Raw genomic sequence first — 22,128 nt, 5'->3', positions numbered from 1 at the left:
TTTAATGGCCGTTCTTACCAGGAAGGCATGAAGGTGGTCTCTGACGGTCTCTAGCTCTTGAGGTACCGTAACAGATTGAGTGTTCCAGAACTCCAGGCGGTCTAGAGCCGAACTCAGCCATTGACTAAGCTCAGCTGACTCGCTCTGATACCTACAATAAAATATGAAGAGACCATGTGATGTCAATAAAAATTTGCATACATGGACACAACCACACACAAGTGTTTCTTGTAAGTTCATTTCTTTAAGGAAGTAGACAGAATCACACAGAGAAAGTGAACAGATCACAGACCCGATCCAGTGTTTGAGGGTGGAATCCAGACGGTGTAGCTCTTTATTGATCTTGGTGGTGGTGCTGAGCCAGTGCTCCCCCAGCTGAGTAAGCTGAGTCTCCAGCTCTGAGCAGGATACATGTAAAAGCAGCCTCTTTCCATCCTCCAACAACTTATACAACTGCTGCTGCCGCTCAGAGAGACTGGCCTTCAGTTGCTACAGAGAGACAGTGTAGATGTAGATTGTTGATTTTCTAGCATTCCCAATGTCTACTACCATTCCAAAGTTTGTGGTCAGTAAGACATTTTTTTTTAAAGAAATCAATACTTGTTTTCAGCAAATACACATTCAATTGATCAATACTATCAAGTGATAGTAAACTAGAGACATAATGTTTCAGAGTCCCAGACTTGTTTTAAAAACCTTACCAACCCAAACAATAATGTAACAACACATCAAGCTAAAATTAAGTTTCATTTTACTTCTTTAAATTTAAATTCACATTACAATTATGCATCCTGTTTGCTAATTCATATTAACTTCAAATTCCTGAATTGAGTAATTTAATAGGCATTCTCAATTCGATTTCTAAAGCACAAACCATGCAACACAGAAATAGTATGTAATGTTTGTAATGTAAAATTATGTTGTATGAATTTTATGGTGTAACCGTATCTAGTGATCTGTGTGTGATGGAGCTGTACCTGATACAGAGTAATTCTATCACTCAATCTGTCTTCCGTCTCTTCTACCAGGCCTACACTGGGGATGCTGCTTTCCACTGCCTCCAGCTGTCTGTACAGGTCCTGATAGTCACCCACCAACCTGCTCCACCACTGATGCCACAAAGCACAAGTTATTCACTTCATATGCACTGCACTCATCAGTGTTTATAATATGCATCTTGTATGCAAATAAAGAAACACAAATCCACACACACCTCCAGGATGCCCTCCAGCTCCACTCCTCGTTTGTGAGCCTGTTTAAGTACAGCCTGGGCCTGAGCCACAGTCTCTTCCAAGCTCTGGACCTCCCGCTGCACCACCAACCCACTGACCTGCCCGAAGAAGGCCTGTGTAAGGACAACATGCGTCTCTAGCCCCTGGAAAAACTCCTGCAGGAAGAGAAGATAGACAACATGAGTCCATACTCATCAAAATGGAAACTTAAAGAGTATTTGACTGCATGAGACCAGAGTCATCAATATTTTTTTTTCTGTTTTCCTTGAAAAGAAAGACTATATATTTTATATGTGTAAACTACCATTCAAAGGTTTGGGGTCAGTAATATTTTCTAATGTTTTTTTAAAAGTATCTTATGCTCACCAAGGCTCCATTTATTTGATCAAAAATACAGTAAAACTAGTAACATTTTGAAAGAATTTTACCATTTAAAGGAGACATATTATGCCCCTTTTTACATTATGTAATATAAGTCTCTGGTGTCCCCAGAATGTGTCTGTGAAGTTTCAAATCAAAATACTCCACAGATCATTTATTATATCATTTTGAAAATGCCTATTTTGAGTGGAAGCAGAAACACGCTGTTTTTGGGGGACTGTCTCTTTAAATGCAAATGAGCTGCTGCTCCCCGCCCCCTTTTCCAGAATAGAGCTGCGCCATTACAGCTGGTACCTGCTAAAAAAACATCTGTTTTGGTTTTGATTATCATGTTTATCGCACTGAAATCATGCGTTTTAAACCATATGAGTTTAAACTTCTGATATACGGTTTTCTGAGTGCACACATCCGAAGCACACGGACAGAAAGCGGCTGTCACAGCATGTGAGTACTAAATTAAGTTCTCATTCACACACAAGTTTACATTAAAAACATCCGAGTTACAAAAATAGTCGGTTATGTCTGTGTAGGTAAACAGCTGGGAAATAAATTGCATGTTTATTTTAGATCTGTGTGGCAGCAGCAATATACATTAAATAAATCAATAAATCCACTGCTCTCTTGTCTCTTCTGAGGCTGGGTCTCTAAATATTGTTCTGTGCTCGTCTGTGCAGCCAATGACAGAACAGTTAGCATGCTTTGCTCAAACTTTCGCCATGGCATTAGAACTGGTACACCGTTGTCGCTTGCGAAAACACAATAATGGCGTCGTGGGTGTAAACTTTTACAGATTAAGGGGCGGTAATATTATAATGAGATCCCTTTGCCACTTCACCAAGGGAACGAAATCAGACGCGCTCGTTTTCTCAGACGCTTGCAGAAAAAGGCTTACCAAAACAAAGTTACTGGGTTAATCTTTTACACGTTTACTTGGTTGGTAGATGCACCGGGGACCTGATTATAGCACTTAAAACCAGAAAAGACAGATTTTCATGATATGTCACCTTTAAATAACTCTTTTAATATCTAATATTTAACTCCAGTCTTCAGTGTCACATTATCCTTTAGAAATCCTTCTAATATGCTGATTTGATGCTCAAGAAACATTCTTATTATTATCGATGTGAAAACAGTTGTGCTGCTTAACATTTTTTGTAAAAAACATGAAACATTTGTATTTTAGTATTCTTTGATGAATAGGAATTTCAAAAGTACAGCATTTATTTTAAATAGAAATCCACTGTAACATGTCTTTACTGTCATTTTTGCAATAGTCATGCTGAATAAAAGTATTGATTTCTTTAAAAAAAAAAACTTACTGACCCCAAACCTTTGAATGGTAGTGTAAATCTAGTCTATTTTGCCTAATAAACAGGTATAATCAGAAATCTTAAGATTCTGAATTTTGAACAGTGTTGATAAGATTGGACATATTGATAAAAGATTGACGTATAGTTATTGTCAGTAGATATTTCCCCACAAATGTCCAGACATATTTATTAAGCAGACCACAATAACAAAAATTCTGCTGTACCTTGTGTTTATCAAGGAGGATCTGAACCTCAATCACTGATCCCACTTTCATCTTCTGATCAGCAGCCATTTTGTCCTGAGCGGTGTCCAGAAGATCTACCAGGTCTTGTAAAGCTCTCTCATACTGAGCCTTCAGAACCAAACTCTGGTTCAGCTCACTCCGCTTGGAGCCCACCATCTCCACCAGCTCTTCATAAGCATCCTGCACAGCAAAACACAAGGTCAAGTGGGAAGTCAAATGGAAGACATGAAATCAGTCACTTTAATTGCTGTTATTAAAGCACACAGCAGGGGAGAGACAGATGTGTGTACCTGTAGTTTCAGCAGTTCTTGAGTGCAGAGCTGGTTGGGCTGCAGTGTCTCTCCTCTGCTCCTCACCTCAGAAACTTTCTGTTCAAATTCCCTCAAACTGTCCTCTGCTTCTGCTAGAATCTGTTTACATTGACATTTTTATTAATCCTTTGATTTTTTTGCTTGAGGTCATGCAATTATTTCTATGTCATTTTGAATGTGTGTCTGACCTCCACCTGTTTAGAAGCAGGTCGATCCATAACTGCATTCATTTTCTGCAAAAGCTGGTACTTTGAGTCACTGACTGCAGTAAGCAACAGTCTAAACTCAGTCTGAGGGTTAGACAGAGGAAAATGCATATGTGAGAGAAAGAGCGAGAGAGAAAAAAAACAATATATTGACTAAAAAAACAGATACAAGCAACATATACTGTACCTGGAAAACAGAGAGTTCCTGCAGCTTGTCCTTCATGGAGTCACATCTCTGTTCCAGCACTGTGTCCAGCAGCTTCAGTCTCCCCTCCAAACCATCTAACACTTCCTCAACCAAAACACTTTCTCCATCCCATAGCTGCTCTATTCCTCTGAGCACATCCCGACAGTTACACACCTCCTCGTTGACATTCTTTGCCTCCTTACTCAAACTCTGAAGAGATGAAAGCAGAGATAGTGTCAAAGAGCGTCAATGTTTCTTATAAAAAATATTTTAAGACTCTGGTAAAATGACTATGTCTGACCTCTAGGTGGCCCAGGTGAGCCTCTGAGTCATTAGATAGTAATATTGGGCCAGATACAAGCTCATTTTCAGCATTGTCCAGCCAGGAGGAAGCTGATGAAACTGCCTCATAGAGAGCTCTCTTCAGAGCATGAGCACGCTTACTGTCAGCGCCACTTGTCTGTGGGGAGGACATAAATAAATGACTATCTGCAAATAAATCCTTGATACTATTTATAGTAATACACAATGCCTGTGCAGTTTAACATCCTGTTCTTAAAGAATATGTAAATAAAAATATTCAATGGCAGTACCTGAGGCAAGTCCTCTAAATCTTGGCTAAAGCCTTCAAACAGACTTCGGGGTGACAGGATATCCTGACTCAGTTGCTCTTCTCTGAAAACTCCACAGGGGCTGGATACTGGCTGGTATAGCTAAGAGACATGTAATCATTATAATTGTGCTCTTGCAAACTATTCTAGCTCAAACTTTGAGAGATAAGGTTTTTTAAATAAAGAAAGATGTTGGAAGCTTAATTGTGGTGACGATTATAGCCTACATTTTGCTACATTTTTCTAATAATGAACAAAACGTGTAAGAATCATCAACTTTTGTTGGTCACAGAACTTATTTTCTATTATACTATTATCCAAAAGCCAATGGAAAAATCCTTTTGGGTTTTTGTCAAGGGAACCAGGGTGATGCTAACTTCAGGGTTTGCCTACAAAAATATGCCATCCCTGCAGCCCTCTATTAGGGGAGGGATGGATCAGATATAACAGTCCATTCGCAAACCTCTAACATCAAAAACAAAGTTAGGGAATAGTGTTGTAGTTCATTATGTACCGTGTTACATGGCGTCTGCTCCATTGTGTTTAGTGACAGCTGCAGTTTGTTGTTAAGGTCTTTGCTCAGGTTCTCCCATCTGACTCTCATCTGATCATTTGTGCTCATGTTCTCAGGCCACTGACCAACATCCCCTTCAGAAAGTTCTGCAGGAGACCTACATAATGAAGAAAGAAGCTACTTTTGTGTCTGTGCTGTACACACTTGTCCTTGTCTTTCATAAATGACAAACAGTGTGCTTGTACATTCTCTACATGCAAACATATAGAGGATGTACAAGTGAGCAGTACCTACCTCTCTCCAATAGGTGTTGTTCTCTGTGAGATCATTTCCTCTCCTCTAGATGCTACAGATTGCAGTAACTTCTTCTGTTCACCAAGCTGCTCCTCTAATTCCTGCATTATATGTAATGATGTTGAAAAAAAAACAAGTAGTTTCTATCTCATAGAATAACAGAATATTTTTATCTAAAGATGGTGTCAGTGTCAGCATATATTATTCTAGTTAAGCTGATTAATATCATGTTATTGCTCAATAGTAGTTTGATTTTCTACCCTCTGTCTTTGCACTGTGTCTTGATGCTGTTGGTTGCGTGTGGATCGCGCCTGACTGAGCCAATCCATCATATTGGGGCTCTGAGAGAGAGACGAGTCTGATTCAATGTCCTCCTGCTCCTGAAGTGAGCCCTAATAAATAAAGAGATAGAAAGTTAAAGATATTAATGTTTAACAAAGTTGTTGTGGTAATGATTTTTGAAAATTTTAAATGATAAACGTAAGTAAAATTTATATATTTTTTTATTATAAAATCTATCACTTATAAAGGTTTGCTTATAATTTTTTTAACAAAAAAATATATATTAGGTAAAACTTTATGTTTGGTGAAATTATTTTATAGGTGTCCTCACAATGAACCTAGATACATAGAATTTCTTGGAAACATACACAAACTCACACACACACAAAACATATTTTCAGTAATTAGAGGTTAAAGGTAAATCATGACTGATAATAGGAGATGGACCCAAATCAGCATTGTGATTTTACATGTCACAAACATGTCTCATTTAAAAGAGTTTGGCGAAAATTCCAGACTTCCCCCACAATTTCTAAAAGGTCTTTGTTTCAGATGGATGTTGCTGGAGAGCAATGGAACATCCTTCACAACAATAAACAGCGCTTGGCATTCTTCTGTCCTGCTGTCCACAAAGCAACCATTGAGGCGAGGATGTGTTTTTTTGTGTTTTTAGTGGTGTGTGTGCAAATGTACTGACTGTCGTCTGTAACCTCCAATTGTTTTTATACTAAGTATTCAGATCTTTGGCATTTTCTGTCATTGTACTAAATTATAGCTCCTCTGTGAGACTTATGTCACTGTACGTTTCTTTGAGAAGTTGAATCAGTATCCCTCACCTGGATGTGGGTCTGTTTGTCATGGAGAATGCGCTGTAGCTCCAGCAGGCTGGATTTGAGGCTGTGCAGTTTGAGGGAGAGCTGCTCAGCATCACCCCGTGTGCCGGCCTTTCCCTCCATCAGCAAACTCTCACTGTGCACTGACAGCTCAGACAGACACAGCACCTTCTGCTCGATCTCCAATAACATGTTCTAGACCAGGAACATAAGATCAGAAGACTAAATTGTTTTGATCATTTAGAAATGATTGAGCAGTGTGAACCATATTTTAGGTGCTATTAACAACAAATTAAAATCTTTTAAATACATTTTAATTACATTAAATGAACATAATCAGGATTTGGGTTTGGTTAACCTATTCTTTTCAAGTTGTTTGATTTCAGAAAAATTCTCTTTTCTTCTCATCTTAAGGAACAAAACTCTTAACAAAACTTAAATACAATAAATCTTTTAGATGGGTTTACCATAAAGATAAAGTTGTAAAGATAAAAAAAACGAAGTTCACTGTAACTAAATGGATTTGTTTGCTTTCGGATATTCAGACACATGTAAAAACAGAATGTTCAGAATGTGTTTGAAAAAAAAAAACGTAAACAGGAGACGTGTGACTGATAATCTTCTTAAGCTGCTTAACCTAGTCTTTAGACATCTAGATCTTTACCATACTACATGCACACTAGTCCAGAGAAGTTAGCATACTTCTAAGAAAGAAAATAATCAATACATTTTTTAAAATTTTGTGGTGGACCTGCAGGGTAGCTGGAACTGAATGCTGGTTAATAGTGGAGAGAGCCAGTGGCATTCAATGAGGAATGAGCAAACATTACCAGCAGTAAGCTAAAGGTCAGGGCCACCCTGACTTCACACAAAGAATCTAACTTTCAGGTTAAAGGTTAACTTGATACCACACATGTAAAAACAGAACGTTCAGAATGTTTTTAAAAAAAAAACCGTAAACAGGAGACGTGTGACTGATAATCTTCTTAAGCTGCTTAACCTAGTCTTTAGACATCTAGATCTTTACCATACTACATGCACACTAGTCCAGAGAAGTTAGCATACTTCTAAGAAAGAAAATAATCAATACATTTTTTTAAATTTTGTGGTGGACCTGCAGGGTAGCTGGAACTGAATGCTGGTTAATAGTGGAGAGAGCCAGTGGCATTCAATGAGGAATGAGCAAACATTACCAGCAGTAAGCTAAAGGTCAGGGCCACCCTGACTTCACACAAAGAATCTAACTTTCAGGTTAAAGGTTAACTTGATACCTACAGCCCTTTAATCAAAACACAAAAGACACACATGTGTGTATTCGTGTGTCTCCTTGAAGAATTGCAGACATGCACTGTGGGACGTGCCATGACTGCAGGGAAGAAGAAGCCCCTAATCCTAATGACCAACAGAACGGGACAAAACACACAGCTAATCAGATTTACTTGCGGCCCACTCTAGTGACTCCAGACATTATCAGCTAGCAGAATCCGATGAATTGACTGTTTATATGCCACTGAAAATCAATCATGGTTTTAAATACTTTATCATCTACAATAAAGGACTGGCTTTTCAAAAACTATACAAGTGCTCAGAAACTATGAAAACGGTCATCTAAAATAAAATTAACATTTATAAATCATTTAAAAGCATTTAGCATTTAAAAATCACCACAGTGCAGATTAACCAAATACATCAGTATTTTATTAATTATTTGTTTATTGATAAAGTTGTTTCTTTGCAATGAACATGATTGTTAAGTCGTTCTTTTCAAAAAGTGTGACATGTCCACCATTGAACACTGTCTGAAAAACAATAACTTCAGTAGTTTTTTAATCAGCTTCCCATAAAAATATGTTGATACATGTTATGGACCAATATTTTCAAGAATATTGTGGCATGAATATTTTCTTACATTTCCCAGCCCTAGGCTTTTACCTGGCAGTCAGTCAGCTGTTCCTCCATGTCCATGTCCTGTGGGTGTGGCTGGAGAGTGGAGCTCAGTGTGGCACGTGTGCTGAGCAGCCAGTTGTCAAGCTCCTCTGCCTCACTATGGTAACGCTGTAGCGCTTGTTCCTGCCTCTGTTCTTCTAACTGCTCGCTTAATCGCTCCTGCAGGACAGACTATTAGTTTAGGCTTGTCTGTCATTTGGTTTATAATCTGCAATTAGTGGTTTTAAGTAGAGAGATGTCCTGATAGTTAAACCAAAAGATTAAAATAATTACTAGGCCACACATGACAATTTGAAACGAACAGCATCTGCTAAACAACAGTTCAGTCAGGACCACTCTGTTTGATTAAGATTATTGTAGAGGTCCTGAACATTATTTTGGCAGCAGGTTTTGCTCTGAAGGGTTCAGATTCTGAGCTGCCCACAAGCAAACCTCACTGAGGTTTGAAACCCCCCAAAGCCTAATGCAATTACCATAATTATTTATATGCAACAGATATAAAATTCCATGCAAAAGTGATACAGGTCTGTAAATGAGACTGGACAAGATTAAACAACGATTAGCTAATAGATGATTTCCGTGGACAAGATGCTAAGTGATCATGTGCCTGTATAAGGAGGAGTTGGGGATGGAGAAGGGTAAGCGCATGTCTGTCGACAGCCTAAGGCAAGTGTGAGTACGGATGAACTTATATCTCTTATTTAATTGTAGTAGGAGGAGTTTCAATTAGCTGAGCATCAGCTGATGCTGGCTGTCACGCTGTAGTCTGCCTGAACTACACTTGAGCTCCATTTGTCACTCAAACTACATTTCAGTCAGGACTACTCTGTTATTATTTATTTATTATTTATTATTATGTTAAGATTATTGTAAAGGTCCTGAACATTATTTTGGCAACAGGCTTTGCTCCGAAGGGTTCAGATTCTGAGCTGTCCACAAGAAAACCTCACTGAGGTTTGAAACCCCCAACACAATGACATAGTATGTGCAATTCATGATCAATCAGGGAGAACAGCTCCCTGAACGGTTGGGAGGTGGCGTGCCTTGATATTTAAAGGGAGTAGCTCCATACTCTGCCTCTGTCCCCCCCATCAGTGACCAGTATGCTCACAACTAGATAAACTGCTGCACTTCCTCAATAAGCTGTCTTCGACCATCAGTGGAACACTGGTCTGTGCACCTCCCACTCTCATGCATCAGTCTTTGTCTAGGCCCTACTGATTCTCTGTCCAATTTTACTTTTGTGGATGCTCTCTTGTCTCAGCACAGTGGAGATAGCATATTTCAATTATACTCTGGAATGCTGTTCTCTGGTAAGGTGACTGGTGAGGGTATTAACAGAAAACTGATGTACATCAGACAAAATTTTGAATAGAGTCCATGAGAGGGAAGAATGATTCAATGATTCAATGACTCAAACTACATTACGTAAAATAATCTAAATAACATGCCAAATTTTTTTTGCTACTATTTATCAGCCATATCCATTTCTCTGCATGCTATTTTTCCTGCTCACCTCCAGAAGTTGGCGCTTTCCGGAGGCCTTCATGTGGATGGTGGCCATGCGCTCTCCTAGCACAGTGAGGGTTGACTGCAGGGCCAGCTGGTCTCCGGCATCTGCCTCCAAACTGTCCTCATCCAACTGTAGCTCTTGGGAGAAGCAGGTCTGCAGTGCACTGATCTCATCCTGGAGCATTAGGATCTCATCCATCAGAGCCTGAAGAACAACCACCAATCAGGAAACTGCTTTAATTCAATTCTGGCTTCATTAGTAAGTTGATTTGCTCTAGTTGTAAACAGTAAAGCTACATTAAAAGGCTAAATGCCACGGAAATGAAGATACTTCTAGGTAAGAGATTAGTTTTAGACACAGGAGAAGTTGGAAATCTAGAGGGTAACCCTGTCCTCTGGTTCGTATCACTAGTCCGGCTGTAGGCTTGAGTTTTTATGTGATCTAGCTTTAATGCGGTCATCTTGCTTCATCTGATCCTCTGTCTCTCTCACCTGGTGGGCGGCCATCTGGCTCTCTGGACTCTTGCTTGGCTCCAAGCCTTTGTTTAGTGCGGTCTCAATGGACTCCATCTTTGTGGAGACAGATTGCAGGGTCTCCTGATAGTGCTGCTGCCTCTCCAGAGCTTCATATAGGCTCTTCTGCTTCTCACTGATCTGTAAATAAATGTATATTAACCAACAGAAGACGTACTTTGGATTTTGTAATGTGAGAAGCATCTATGGATATGTACCACATTCTTCAAAGTCTCCCATGAGTGCTGTAGGTCGTCCAGGTTAGCTGAGGCGGCTGACTCCATGGAGGGGTCATACAGCTCTTGGAGTGGAGCTCTGCTTAAAGGAGCTCGCCCTGAACCCTACGAAAGACGTTACATCACGAGAGTGTGTGCATGCATGCATAAATAATAAACTAAATTGTGCTGGTCCTCTTAAAATACAATAAAACAGTAGTGATACTTATGTGGGTTTCTGCCTGAATTTTTCAGATGTTGCACTCATCATACCCAGTAACATGATTACACCAAATGGTTAACCATGGGTTTTTCCAGATGCTTAAACACATAAAGAATCTGTGCTAACCAAAACATATTTGTCGCTGTAGGTCGTCCAGGTTAGCTGAGGCGGCTGACTCCATGGAGGGGTCATACAGCTCTTGGAGTGGAGCTCTGCTTAAAGGAGCTTGCCCTGAACCCTACGAAAGACGTTACATCACGAGAGTGTGTGCATGCATGCATAAATAATAAACTAAATTGTGCTGGTCCTCTTAAAATACAATAAAACAGTAGTGATACTTATGTGGGTTTCTGCCTGAATTTTTCAGATGTTGCACTCATCATACCCAGTAACATGATTACACCAAATGGTTAACCATGGGTTTTTCCAGATGCTTAAACACATAAAGAATCTGTGCTAACCAAAACATATTTGTCACTCCCTTAGGCCATGTTCAAATCTGTGTCAACTACAGCTCATTACATGTACATATGAAAAAAAAAGTCACGTCAGAATCAGTCACGGTGCCAGGACATACAACCTGGTGGGCTTGTATGATTCTAAAAAGAGGCCCCACAGGGGGGGCCGAGGAGGGGGGGTGTTTTGGATCTTTGGTTTAACATCACGTAAATTCACCCATTTCTCCAAAAGTTAACTTTATAGTTAACTACACAACGGGTACCTATATGAATAAGACACGTTGTCAGATTTTAATTGAAAGGATTATTGCCGCTTTCCTTAGACACCAGTGTATTTAACAAACTCACAAACATCAGTGTGTATTTAACAAATGTCTTTTTTGGTAGTAATTAATTTAAATGTCTGAATAAATTGTATGTGGTTGAAAACACTGAATAGTGCCAGACAAAGCGTTTGATTTTAGCAGTAAATGTTCTAAATACACCGGTAATGGTCCACATCGAATAGTTAAAATCCTTCAGATTATTGCAGGGGGGGCTAAGTTATTTCTTAATTCAGTTCTGCTGTATCAGGCTGGTTGAAAAGCTCAAACAAACAGAGAAATGTTCTGAAAGCATTGAAGAGTCACAGTGTTTACACTTTTCAAGGAAATCAACCTTACTTAGAATTGTATCTGCATATTAAGATGAGATAGAAGAAAGTATGTTAAAATAAAAAATACAAACAACACCTCTACATTTCCAGGGAATCATTTTTTTTCAGATATTTCCAGGTTTTCCATGATCGTGGAAACCCTCAGACTAACATTTGTATCCAAATCAAGAACAGAGCAGTGCCTACTGTATGAAAATGATTGGTTAAGTTTAAACTGAGTTAAATTAGGTTAGTGGCTGATCAGGGATAAGTTGATTAAATGTGATAAGGTTGGCAGGGGCTAGCAAGGTATGGGATAGAGCCACGGGGTACCTGAGAGGTTTCAGCGTTAGGCCCGGGTGAGGGCGATCTGCAGGCGGGTGGAGAGGAGACCTCGCTGTTGGTGCCCTCCTCACCAGACTCCTCTGTGACCGGAGAGAGGAGAGTATGGCAACGGCCTGCCGTCATCTGACCATTAAAGAGTCAAAGAGGCAGAGGAAGAAAGAGAAAGATACATAAAGAGTGAAACAGGAGTAAAGCATCAAAAAGAAGAAGAAAACCAGAGGAAGAATATTAGGGTGCTGGAAAAAGTACACTACCATTCAAGTTTGGTGCTGGTTATAATTTTTAAAAATGTTTTTAAAAGTTCCTGTGATGGCAAAGCTGAATTTTCAGCAGTCATTACTCCAGTCTACACTGTCACATGATCCTTCAGAAATTATTGTAATATACTGAACTGTGTTCAAGAAAAATGTCTTATCAAAGTAAAAATAAAAAAAAACATAAAAAACAAATAATAAGAAATGCTTAATAACAAATGCTTAGTATTTTTGTGGAAACCGTGACACATTTTTCAGGATTCTTTGATGAATATAAAGTTCAAAAGAACAGCATTTATTTGAAATAGAAATCTTTTGTAACATTAAAAATGTCTTTACTGTCACTTTTGATCAGTTGAATGCACATTAAAAGATTTCATTTCTTGACCCCAAACTTGCATTAGCGTATATTTCCATTTGATTCTGACAGGAAGTCCTGATCAAGCAGAAAAGCTGAATAAGACCCTGCAAAGCAGCACCCAAGAATTACAGACAGACTACATTTGTTATGAGTAGCCATGACTAAGCCCTTCCCAGACCTCTCGTCATGATAAAGGAATGAACCGGGTCAGGAAATTGGTCAGAGGATATGCACAGACTCACTGTAAAAATACAATAAGATGGCATACAATAATGAATTGTGCTAGCCTGCATAAACTAAAGTAATCTGAACCAAACCATTGGAGCGCTCCACCATTAGGCTAAATTTAGATCTAGATACAATGACTGATAAACTACTGCAAAGCTACACCCCTTTTTCTGTAAGTCAGTAAGGACTGAGCGACACAGCTGGAGCTGAATTGTTGGCGGTTAATGTGGAATCCAGCCCTGATCATGACTGATGCAATATAGTGAAACCGTACGGCCCAACTAAAGACAACTAATGTTGACAAAGTCAAGGCCATCTAACACCCTCATTCTGTTTCCTCTTTCGGCAACAAACAACAGCAGAGATGTACAATGTAGAGGCACATACAACCCTGTGGGAGAAATAAGAGACCCATGGGATGCTCGTCTGACAGTGAAAGGAAAAAGAGCACCCAGCACACCCCGCCCAGCCCTAACATGTGTAAGTGTAAATCACTCACCATGACAACAGAGGGGTGTGCTGGTGGGTGTTCAGGCATCTCTTCCTCCTCATCCTCCAGCTCCTCCAACCCATCGGAGAATCCATCAACCTCGCTGACTGTCAGAAGCATGGTAGCATGTTTGGCTTTCACAGTCAACATCTTACACTTGGAGTTCAAGGCCGAGATCTGCTCCTGGTATCCTTTTATCTTCAGGGCCAGTTCCTGTCACAATGACACATTACATTATTATTCCACCAAGGTCCATATACGTCCTGGATTAAGTCCCATAGATGAGGTGTGAAAAGGGGGTTAATGCAGAGAGCGGCACCGGCGAGCTGAGCTGAGAAATTCCCCCTCTCTGTCTGTTTGCAGTAGAAAAAACGGTACAGGCGAGCAATCGCTCAGTCAGAGGCATTTTGAGCTTGTAGCCAATCACAGCACCGTGGGAGAAGGATGACAAGCCAAGCCTTCAGGCAACGGCGAACGTGATTGGCACAGAGCTCGGCCAACTGGATAGAGTGGGAGGAGAGAAGAGAGAGGAAGAACACTCCCTCCCCCAAACTGGCCAACTCACACTCATACAAACACAAAGACCTCGGGAACAGGAAATGAGCTCAGTAAGAGGGGCTATTCCCCCTTCTTGTTTACTTCTTTTCTTTCCTTCCCTTCCCTTCACTTCCTCTCCTTCCACCAATCCCGAAGCTGTTTTCCTAACAAATAAAAGAACTGGGCACGAGCGTGAGACTGAGGGGAGGAACGGGGCTCACATTAAAGATTTTGTACGGCCCGTGGAGTCCCCCTCCCGGCTTTCTCTCACTTTAACTGTCATTCTTTCACAAACACACACAGACAGGCCAGTCTCTGGTAATGAGGTCATGTGGAAGAAAGCTGCAGTTGCAGCACTCTGCTCTGCAGAGGAAAATAACCCTGGGTGATAAAGCCACAGCTGCCACCCCAACTGAACTAACTCAACTACTAATAAAACACAAGGATGTGAGATTCAGTACAGGTTTAGGTTTGTTTTTATTTGGTGTGTTTAAAACTGGCTCTTGGTGGCTTTAGGGCTGCTCGATTTGGGCAGCCCTAAAAAATCTATTTGCAATTTTTCTGAAACAAATTGTGATTGTGATTTAAAATGCGACATTTAAAAAACTCCACGTTTACTGTGCTTGTTTGTAGGGCTGCACTATTGGCCAAATAATGTGTGATTATATATTAATATTACTATAAAATGTTAATATTGATACTTATGGCTGTTTTAATCCCTTCATTCAAACGATAAACCATTTTGGTGAATTGTGCATCAAATAATGTGTGATTATATATTAATATTACTATACTATTACTAAAATGTTAATATTGATACTTATGGCTGTTTTAATCCCTTCATTCAAACGATAAACCATTTTGGTGAATTGTGCAGCCCTACTTGCCTTTATGTGTGTGAATGTGTTTGTGTGTGCAAATGTAAAGAAACAGAGCAAAAGGGCGTGAGAGAAAGAAAGAATTTGATGCCACTCAGGACAAAACAGATTGAAGTCAAAGATCAAAGAACTGCTTTTACACCCATTGAGAAAAGGCTAGGAATTTATGGCCTGACTCATTCCAACCGAATGAAGGTCGACTAGCAAAGCAATATGGTGAGTGATAGCTTAGACAACACACCTGCAATGAATTGAGACTGACTGATGCACCAAGCAAGAATGATCATAACAGATACCACTGCTTACTTAAAGAAACAGTGTTTAAAACATACAAATTACTCCTTAAGCATCTATATTTGTGAAAATATAAAAGTATGAAAGAAGGATGTCCTTCCTCACCTCATGATGTTGTATCTGTGTCTGAAGCTCCTGTATGTTTCCTGTAGCAACAGGGCCGTCCTGAATAACACGGTGTGCTTCTTCAATAAGTCTCTGTAGGTTCTTGACTTCCTGTTCGTATTGCTCATACTGCACCAAGGCCTCCTGGGGGAATGAGAAGAGAGATGCTAAATGAGCCATTAAAACCCCAAGTGCCCAGCCCCATGACCCTGCTATACGAAACTATGCATATACACTGAAGGGGACATTTTTTCCATTTATAATGTTAGTAGCTTAAAGGTTAGCTCATATCAGCATAAAAGTTTAAATGAAAGCCTGAACTGAAAAATCAATATAAATACCTTTACCTAAGAATACGTTGTAATCTGTGTGCAGATACCTGTAATATATTGCACTGTTGAATGGTATTGTGTTGGAGTTGGCTGCTCTCTTGCTGCAGACTTTGTGCAGTAACACATAGCGGTAATGCTGCAATTACGTCCTCTGGCAACCGGAGGGCACTCTGACACATCTGCATAGCCTGCACCTGCTGCTTGAGACCCTCCATCTCTGACAACAGGAGCTAAGCAGCAAATATTCAACATTAGTTTGATGGTACCAGTGATAAAATCAGCACATGTGATTTTCTTGTCAGTACACAGAAAAATCGTTTTTTTATTATTATTTTTATTACTAATCAGTATTTCGGTCTTGAAAAATATTGAAACATTCTTAAAACAATATACATTGTAAGCAGTCAATGTCAATATAATGACTGCATTTGTATCTGACAGTATACGATAAATGATATAAATCAGAGGAATGAAAAAATGTGTTAGTAGAAGTTATTAAGAGTGAGCGGTGTACCTGTTTTTGAGTCAGCTGTTCTCTGAGACTGAGACGTGCCAGATCAGGGGAGGCCAGAGTCTCCTGTACTCTCTCTATGGACTGATGGAGGCTCTTCACATCACTCTCCAGTCTCCCCAGGTCCTAAACAGAGAAACACACAGTAAGATCATTGTGTTCAGCTCATGTCAATTTGGCTTTACAGAGACAAATATTTTTATATTTTATTAAATATTCCATTGGGTATGTTTCATGGTGTGTAATTTCAAGCAGCATCAAACTCAATTGCAAAAATAATAATAATTTTTAAAAGGATTCAAAACACTTTCAGGTTGCTGTTCAATAGTCCCACTATTAGCATTTTAACACTGAAAAATTGTACAATTGAGGAAAAAAGAAGAAGAAAGAAGATTGATAAAGGAGCCTGTAAGAGTGATGCTATGATACACAGGGGATTGATATATCAGCATTTGGCAGAATAAAAGCACCTGGTTGATTAACAGAAACACTAGCTCCCCCTTGTGCCATTTGGATATACACTATCAGTCAAAAATGTTTGAACAGTAAGATTTTTATTGTTTTTTAAAGAATTCTCTTCTGCTCACCAAGCCTGTATTTATTTGATCCAAAATACAGCAAAAGCAGTAATATTGTGAAATATTTTTACTATTAAAAAGAACTGCTTTCTATTTGAATACGTTTTAAAATGTTATTTATTCCTGTGATTTCAAAGCTGATTTTTTTAGCATCATTACTCCAGTCTTCAGTGTTACATGATCCTCCAGAAATCATTCTAATGTTCTGATTTGCTGCTCAAAAAACATTAGTATTTTGGATCAAATAAATGCAGGCTTGGTGAGCAGAAGAGAATTCTTTAAAAAAAAAACATTAAAAATCTTACTGTTCAAAAACTTTTGACTTGCTTCGGGTATTGAAAAACCCATTTCAGTCCACAGCACCACTAATTCAACAGTCAGACTGCAGGTTAAATCATGTGGGGACTCAGAACCAGAGGAGTTCACAGCCCTGCTAAATCACCACAGTGCCCCTGAGCAAGACACTAAAGCCCTTTAATTTCAGAGTGATTTACTTCAGAGAATGTCTGCTAAATGATAAGACTTAAGCCCACAAAATACAAGCAGTTCAAGTGGGCCTAAAATTGTATAAAGTGGTGCTTTAAACCAAATCAATGTAATTCTCCAGCGAACAATGAATAAAATACAGAGCACAGGCATTATTTGGCAAAATTCCACAGTGTGCACCAGGGCCGTTTCTAGGCATAGGCGAGCTAGGCGGTCACCAGCCACTTTAGCCACCAGCTAAAGGGGCGCCAATGAGCGCACGTACTGACACTTTTAGCAGGGTTGTGATAAAGAGTGGCACGGTCACCCTGAAATATGACTGCCGCCCCCACTGGATCCCACAACATTATTGGGCTAGAGTACTGTCAATCTGACGATGCCTGTATGCCACTAGATCAGAGTGCTGTCAATTGCTGCTTGATTGTTGCATGCAAAGTTTGCATTTGGAGCGCTCAACAACGCCATTAGATCAGTGGGCTCTGTCAGTCAAGTCAAGTCACTCTGTCAAGGTAACACTTTTTTTTGCCAAGCAATAAAGCTAAGTTAAAAGGACAATTTAAAACATTGGTACAGTAAATAAAGTGCACAAAATCAGTATTTTGTTTAGGCAGTATTTGTGGCACTTTTGTGCCACATTTGTCCAAATATTTGTGGCAGATTTGTCAAAAAGGTGTGCGTTTTTTGCGCCAATGCATTGTTAAAGGATCAGCGTGTCATGTAATATTCGCCTAGGGCGTCAAATTGGCTAGAAACGGCCCTGGTGTGCACTATATTGGTGGTCCTGGTTTTCCAAAGTCGGGCAGTAAAGAAGGAGAGCAAGGATGAGGAATCCAAAGAAATGTATAAATAAATAAACTGACATGCACAACTATATAGGAAATTGGTTTCCTGGGACAACAGTTAACTATATATAGGCCTGGGCGATAAAACGGTATCGATATTTATCGACGGTACACCCTCTTCGATAACGATAGAAAAAATATTCGATATAGCGCACGATACAGGCACGTGCTATGAGTGACGCAGACTGCACACACAAACACGTGTTGAATTGAGTGCTGTGCCTGCCTGTGATGAGGAGATTGTGAATAAATAAAAAAAGAATATTAGTCGAATTTAAAATAAACATTTGCATTTGAATGCAAAAATAGTACAATCAAATGTTAGATGTGCGTCAGGGAGCGCCATTAGTGGAGCGCAAGATGCGGTGATGATGATGTACGTGACGTTGCTGCATTTTAATGTTTTGTTAGCCCAGTGTTTCCCAACCGGGGTGCCGTGTAAAAAAATCCTTTTTTTATATTTTTAAATTGCAAAAATTTTCAAAAGAGCATCTATTATATAATATTGCATTGGCAATTTAATGTGCTGCATTATTTGGCTCATTGCGCCCTCCTGTGGCCTCGGGAGACAAGCCAAAAGTTTCCTTCAGACCTATTTAATCTGCATATAAAACATTAGAAATGAGATATTTGTTTAAATTTTATTTTGTGTTTGACTGTTAAAACAAAAAATATTTGTTGTTTGTCTCAATAAATTGGGTTAATTTAAAAATACAGTGGTTAAATTTAAACGTTTTTTTCTATTACTCTTTGTTTTAAAAAAGGTTATAAAAAATTTCAATAATTATCGATACCGAACGATATGAAACATTATATCATTGATAATTTTTTTTTAGCTATATCGCCCTAATACATATAGATAACAACAGATTATACAAAAATATTTGACTGCAGAATTTCAGAGACATATAATCAGTCAAATACACAAGTCATCTAGAAAAATCTCTATACCATTACACACAAAAACCGAAAAGCGAGTCTCATTTAAACATTTGCTGAAACAGTTATAAAAGTTATAAATCTGCTCTCTAATAAAAAATGGAAGCACATAATCCAATTTCTTCATGGCACGATGCCAGTTATATAGTTATGGCATGCATTAAGCCAGACATTTTATGAGGAGTGAGGACTAATTCATGGGCACAAATTTTATGCACATTTCTGATTGTATGGTTTAAGATAAAACTATAAAACAATGTTAAGTTAAAGCAGTGTGGTGAGCATACAGCAATTTAATGAACAAACATAAATTTCGTTCAGCAAAGAAGCTACAGAACGATGAAGAATTACATTGCTAATCTAACTGGCCACTAGATGGCAATGTCTTTCTAAATATACACCAGACTTGAAGCTTGACCAGACTCGAGCAGTGATAGTGCAGTTTTTTTTTTTTTGCCGAGATGACATTATAATAAAATGGAAAAATCTTCATAAAGGTGTTTACAAAACTGAAAATGAGACACTGACCCTTTACCGTAATTCTATTCAGAATGACACGTCACAGAAAAATATTAACTAGAGCCAAAAAGACCATGGGCACATGCATGGCCCACTGCAATACTCTTAGTTTTTCATTATAATACATTTATGTAGTGTGACATGCTGCTATGTATAACCTTGGCTGCGTCCTGTAGCATCAGGAGTCTTGTTTTGGCTCTCTGCTGCAGCTCTTCAGCATGTCTGCTCAGTTCTGCCACCTGCTGGTGGAGAGCATCTGTCTGGACCACCTCCCCCAGCAGTCCCACCCTCTCCACCAGACCCTCAAACTCTCCTTGGAGATCTTGCCACTCTTGCAATAAGGCCTGATTGAGATATATCACAAAATAACATTACATTTCTACCCCAACAGCCACTGAATATTCTGAGAAACTGTGATCTGATTTGGCTAAAGCAGATGTCACCACCTGATGGTTTTGGATTTGCTCTTGCATCTGAAAGGCTGAACTCCACATGATGTTAGCTGAGACCACAGTCTCTGCTTTTTCTGTCCAGTTGAGAGTTAACGTCAGCATTTCATTAAATTCTTCAAAGTTCTTTTCTGCCTAAAATAGAGAAAAAGGTCAATTTGTTGAATGCATTTTAATAAAAAAATAATCAAATTTGAAGATGAAGTTTCAACAAACAGAACTGCAAAAATAATCATTGCTTTTAACCAGGTTTTCCCAAATGCTGACCTTCTGAAGGCATGTGGTCCTTCCCTCTGCCAGTCTGCTGGTCTGAGCATGAAGCTCAGTCAGTTTACTCAGGCTAGAGCAAAGCTGTTTGGCTAGGAGAGGATTTTGCTCACCAAACTCCTGGACTGCCACATCTAGCTCAGACAGAGCACGACCACACTCATCTAGCTCCTCAAATAGAGTCTGGATTAATAGAGAAAGAAACAGAGAAAAAAATATGTTTAAAGTTGCCAAGATGCAAAGATGAAAGTGTTGTAAAAAAGTACAAGTTGCTTTGTTGCAGTGTAATTTTTTGGCAATTGAAATAAGCTGAAATAACTTAAATATTAGATGAAAAAACTTAAAATACTTAAATGAAAATTACCTTGGCAACTAATTTGAATAAGCTGAAGTACTAAAATGACAAACTAAAATAAAGCTAAATATAAATATATAAAAAACATTAAGAATGACAAAAAAAATTACTCAAGCTATAAATAAAGACTATAATCATACATAACACTAAAATAACACTGCCTTGTTATGAATTCCACTCATCGTGATATATTTAGAAATCAGGTTGCACAGAAGTCATTCTAAAGTACACTTCTGTCATCATTTACACTGTGCATGTCAGTAATCAGGGCAGAGTCTGTACCACAGCTTCCAAAGACTGTGCAATATTCATACCTCTGTCTCCTCTTTAGCCTCCTCAACATCCACAGCCTTCTGCTTGAGTTTCAAAGAGATGAGTTTGACTTTCTGTGAGATATCCTGAAGTCTGGAGTTAAAGTCTTCTTTAATATCTCTGCTATGTTGGACCTCTCTTTCCCGTGCATGCACCTGAGCACATAAAAATAAATAGGGAAGTGAAGGGACAAGTGAAGTGATATGTGGCCAAGGATGGTGACCCATACTCAGAATTAGTGCTCTGCATTTACCCATCCAAAGTGCACACACACAGCAGTGAACACACACAAACCGTGAACACACCCCCGGAGCAGTGGGCAGCCATTTATGCTGCGGCGCCCGGGGAGCAGTTGGGGGTTCGGTGCCTTGCTCAAGGGCACCTCAGTCGTGGTATTGAAGGTGGGAGAGAGCGCTGTACATTCACTCCCCCCACCTACAATCCCTGCCGGTACGAGACTCGAACCCACAACCTTTGGGCTATGAGTCCGACTCTCTAACCATTAGGCCACGACTTCCCCAAGTGATAAAGAGACAAATTTTCAGTAGTCAGAATCAATACCAGTTACTGGTTTTCTGTTTTTTTCTTTTAAACCAAATTAGACCGGTCTTTTTGGCTGCATTTACATTGCAATGCCTACTGCACAGATCTTACATTTTGACACAAATCAAATTTTTACATGTCTACAGTGGTCTACAGCTTTACTTCGTTACTGTACTTAAGTACATTTTTCAAGTATCTGTACTTTACTGGAGTCGTTTTATTTTGAGTAACTTTTACTTTTACTTCACTACATTCCAAAGCATAAGATCGTACTTTTTACTTCACTACATTTCATAAAACATATCGTTACTCATTATAATATCACGTGCTCCGAGCCGCAGACGCGGTGTCTGATTCATGAACGAACTGATTCTTTTCAATGACCCTTTTAAATCGGTTCGCAGATCGCACCAACCGATTCATTGACGAATTAGAATGAACCGATTGCAGTTGTTCTCGAGTCGACAACTCACTGATTCAAATGAACCGTTTAGTGCGAGGCTCCAGTGAACTGAACTTACAAAAAAGAACTGCAGGGACTGGCGCTCTCTCTGGCATCGGCAGGGCGCAGCGCCACTTCCGGGGGGATCCCCAG

At 39.3% G+C, this 22,128-nt stretch overlaps 1 protein-coding gene across 1 annotated transcript in view; it reads right to left on the bottom strand.

Moving 5' to 3' along the window:
• LOC107556168 (nesprin-1-like) overlaps positions 1-22,128 on the bottom strand; it is a 137,051-nt gene that overhangs the window by 33,817 nt on the left and 81,106 nt on the right. The window contains exons 84-110 of the mRNA XM_016239217.1: positions 20,993-21,145; positions 20,324-20,506; positions 20,054-20,191; positions 19,766-19,951; positions 16,247-16,369; positions 15,780-15,962; positions 15,401-15,544; positions 13,596-13,799; positions 12,242-12,376; positions 10,597-10,719; positions 10,358-10,519; positions 9,870-10,070; positions 8,339-8,512; positions 6,410-6,601; positions 5,552-5,683; positions 5,292-5,392; positions 4,998-5,154; positions 4,466-4,585; positions 4,174-4,332; positions 3,873-4,082; positions 3,668-3,769; positions 3,459-3,578; positions 3,148-3,348; positions 1,214-1,387; positions 978-1,109; positions 293-489; positions 19-151 (exon numbers count right to left, since the gene is read on the bottom strand). Coding sequence (XP_016094703.1) covers positions 19-151; positions 293-489; positions 978-1,109; positions 1,214-1,387; positions 3,148-3,348; positions 3,459-3,578; positions 3,668-3,769; positions 3,873-4,082; positions 4,174-4,332; positions 4,466-4,585; positions 4,998-5,154; positions 5,292-5,392; positions 5,552-5,683; positions 6,410-6,601; positions 8,339-8,512; positions 9,870-10,070; positions 10,358-10,519; positions 10,597-10,719; positions 12,242-12,376; positions 13,596-13,799; positions 15,401-15,544; positions 15,780-15,962; positions 16,247-16,369; positions 19,766-19,951; positions 20,054-20,191; positions 20,324-20,506; positions 20,993-21,145 — 4,239 coding nt within the window. The remainder of the gene's footprint in view (positions 1-18; positions 152-292; positions 490-977; positions 1,110-1,213; positions 1,388-3,147; positions 3,349-3,458; positions 3,579-3,667; positions 3,770-3,872; positions 4,083-4,173; positions 4,333-4,465; positions 4,586-4,997; positions 5,155-5,291; positions 5,393-5,551; positions 5,684-6,409; positions 6,602-8,338; positions 8,513-9,869; positions 10,071-10,357; positions 10,520-10,596; positions 10,720-12,241; positions 12,377-13,595; positions 13,800-15,400; positions 15,545-15,779; positions 15,963-16,246; positions 16,370-19,765; positions 19,952-20,053; positions 20,192-20,323; positions 20,507-20,992; positions 21,146-22,128) is intronic.

This window comes from Sinocyclocheilus grahami, unplaced genomic scaffold (assembly GCF_001515645.1).
Source record: "Sinocyclocheilus grahami isolate Dianchi unplaced genomic scaffold, SAMN03320097.WGS_v1.1 scaffold556.1, whole genome shotgun sequence".
Lineage (NCBI taxonomy): Eukaryota > Metazoa > Chordata > Actinopteri > Cypriniformes > Cyprinidae > Sinocyclocheilus > Sinocyclocheilus grahami.
The sequence above is the reverse complement of the archived record's forward strand: the minus strand, read 5'-3'. Positions and strand labels throughout refer to the sequence as shown.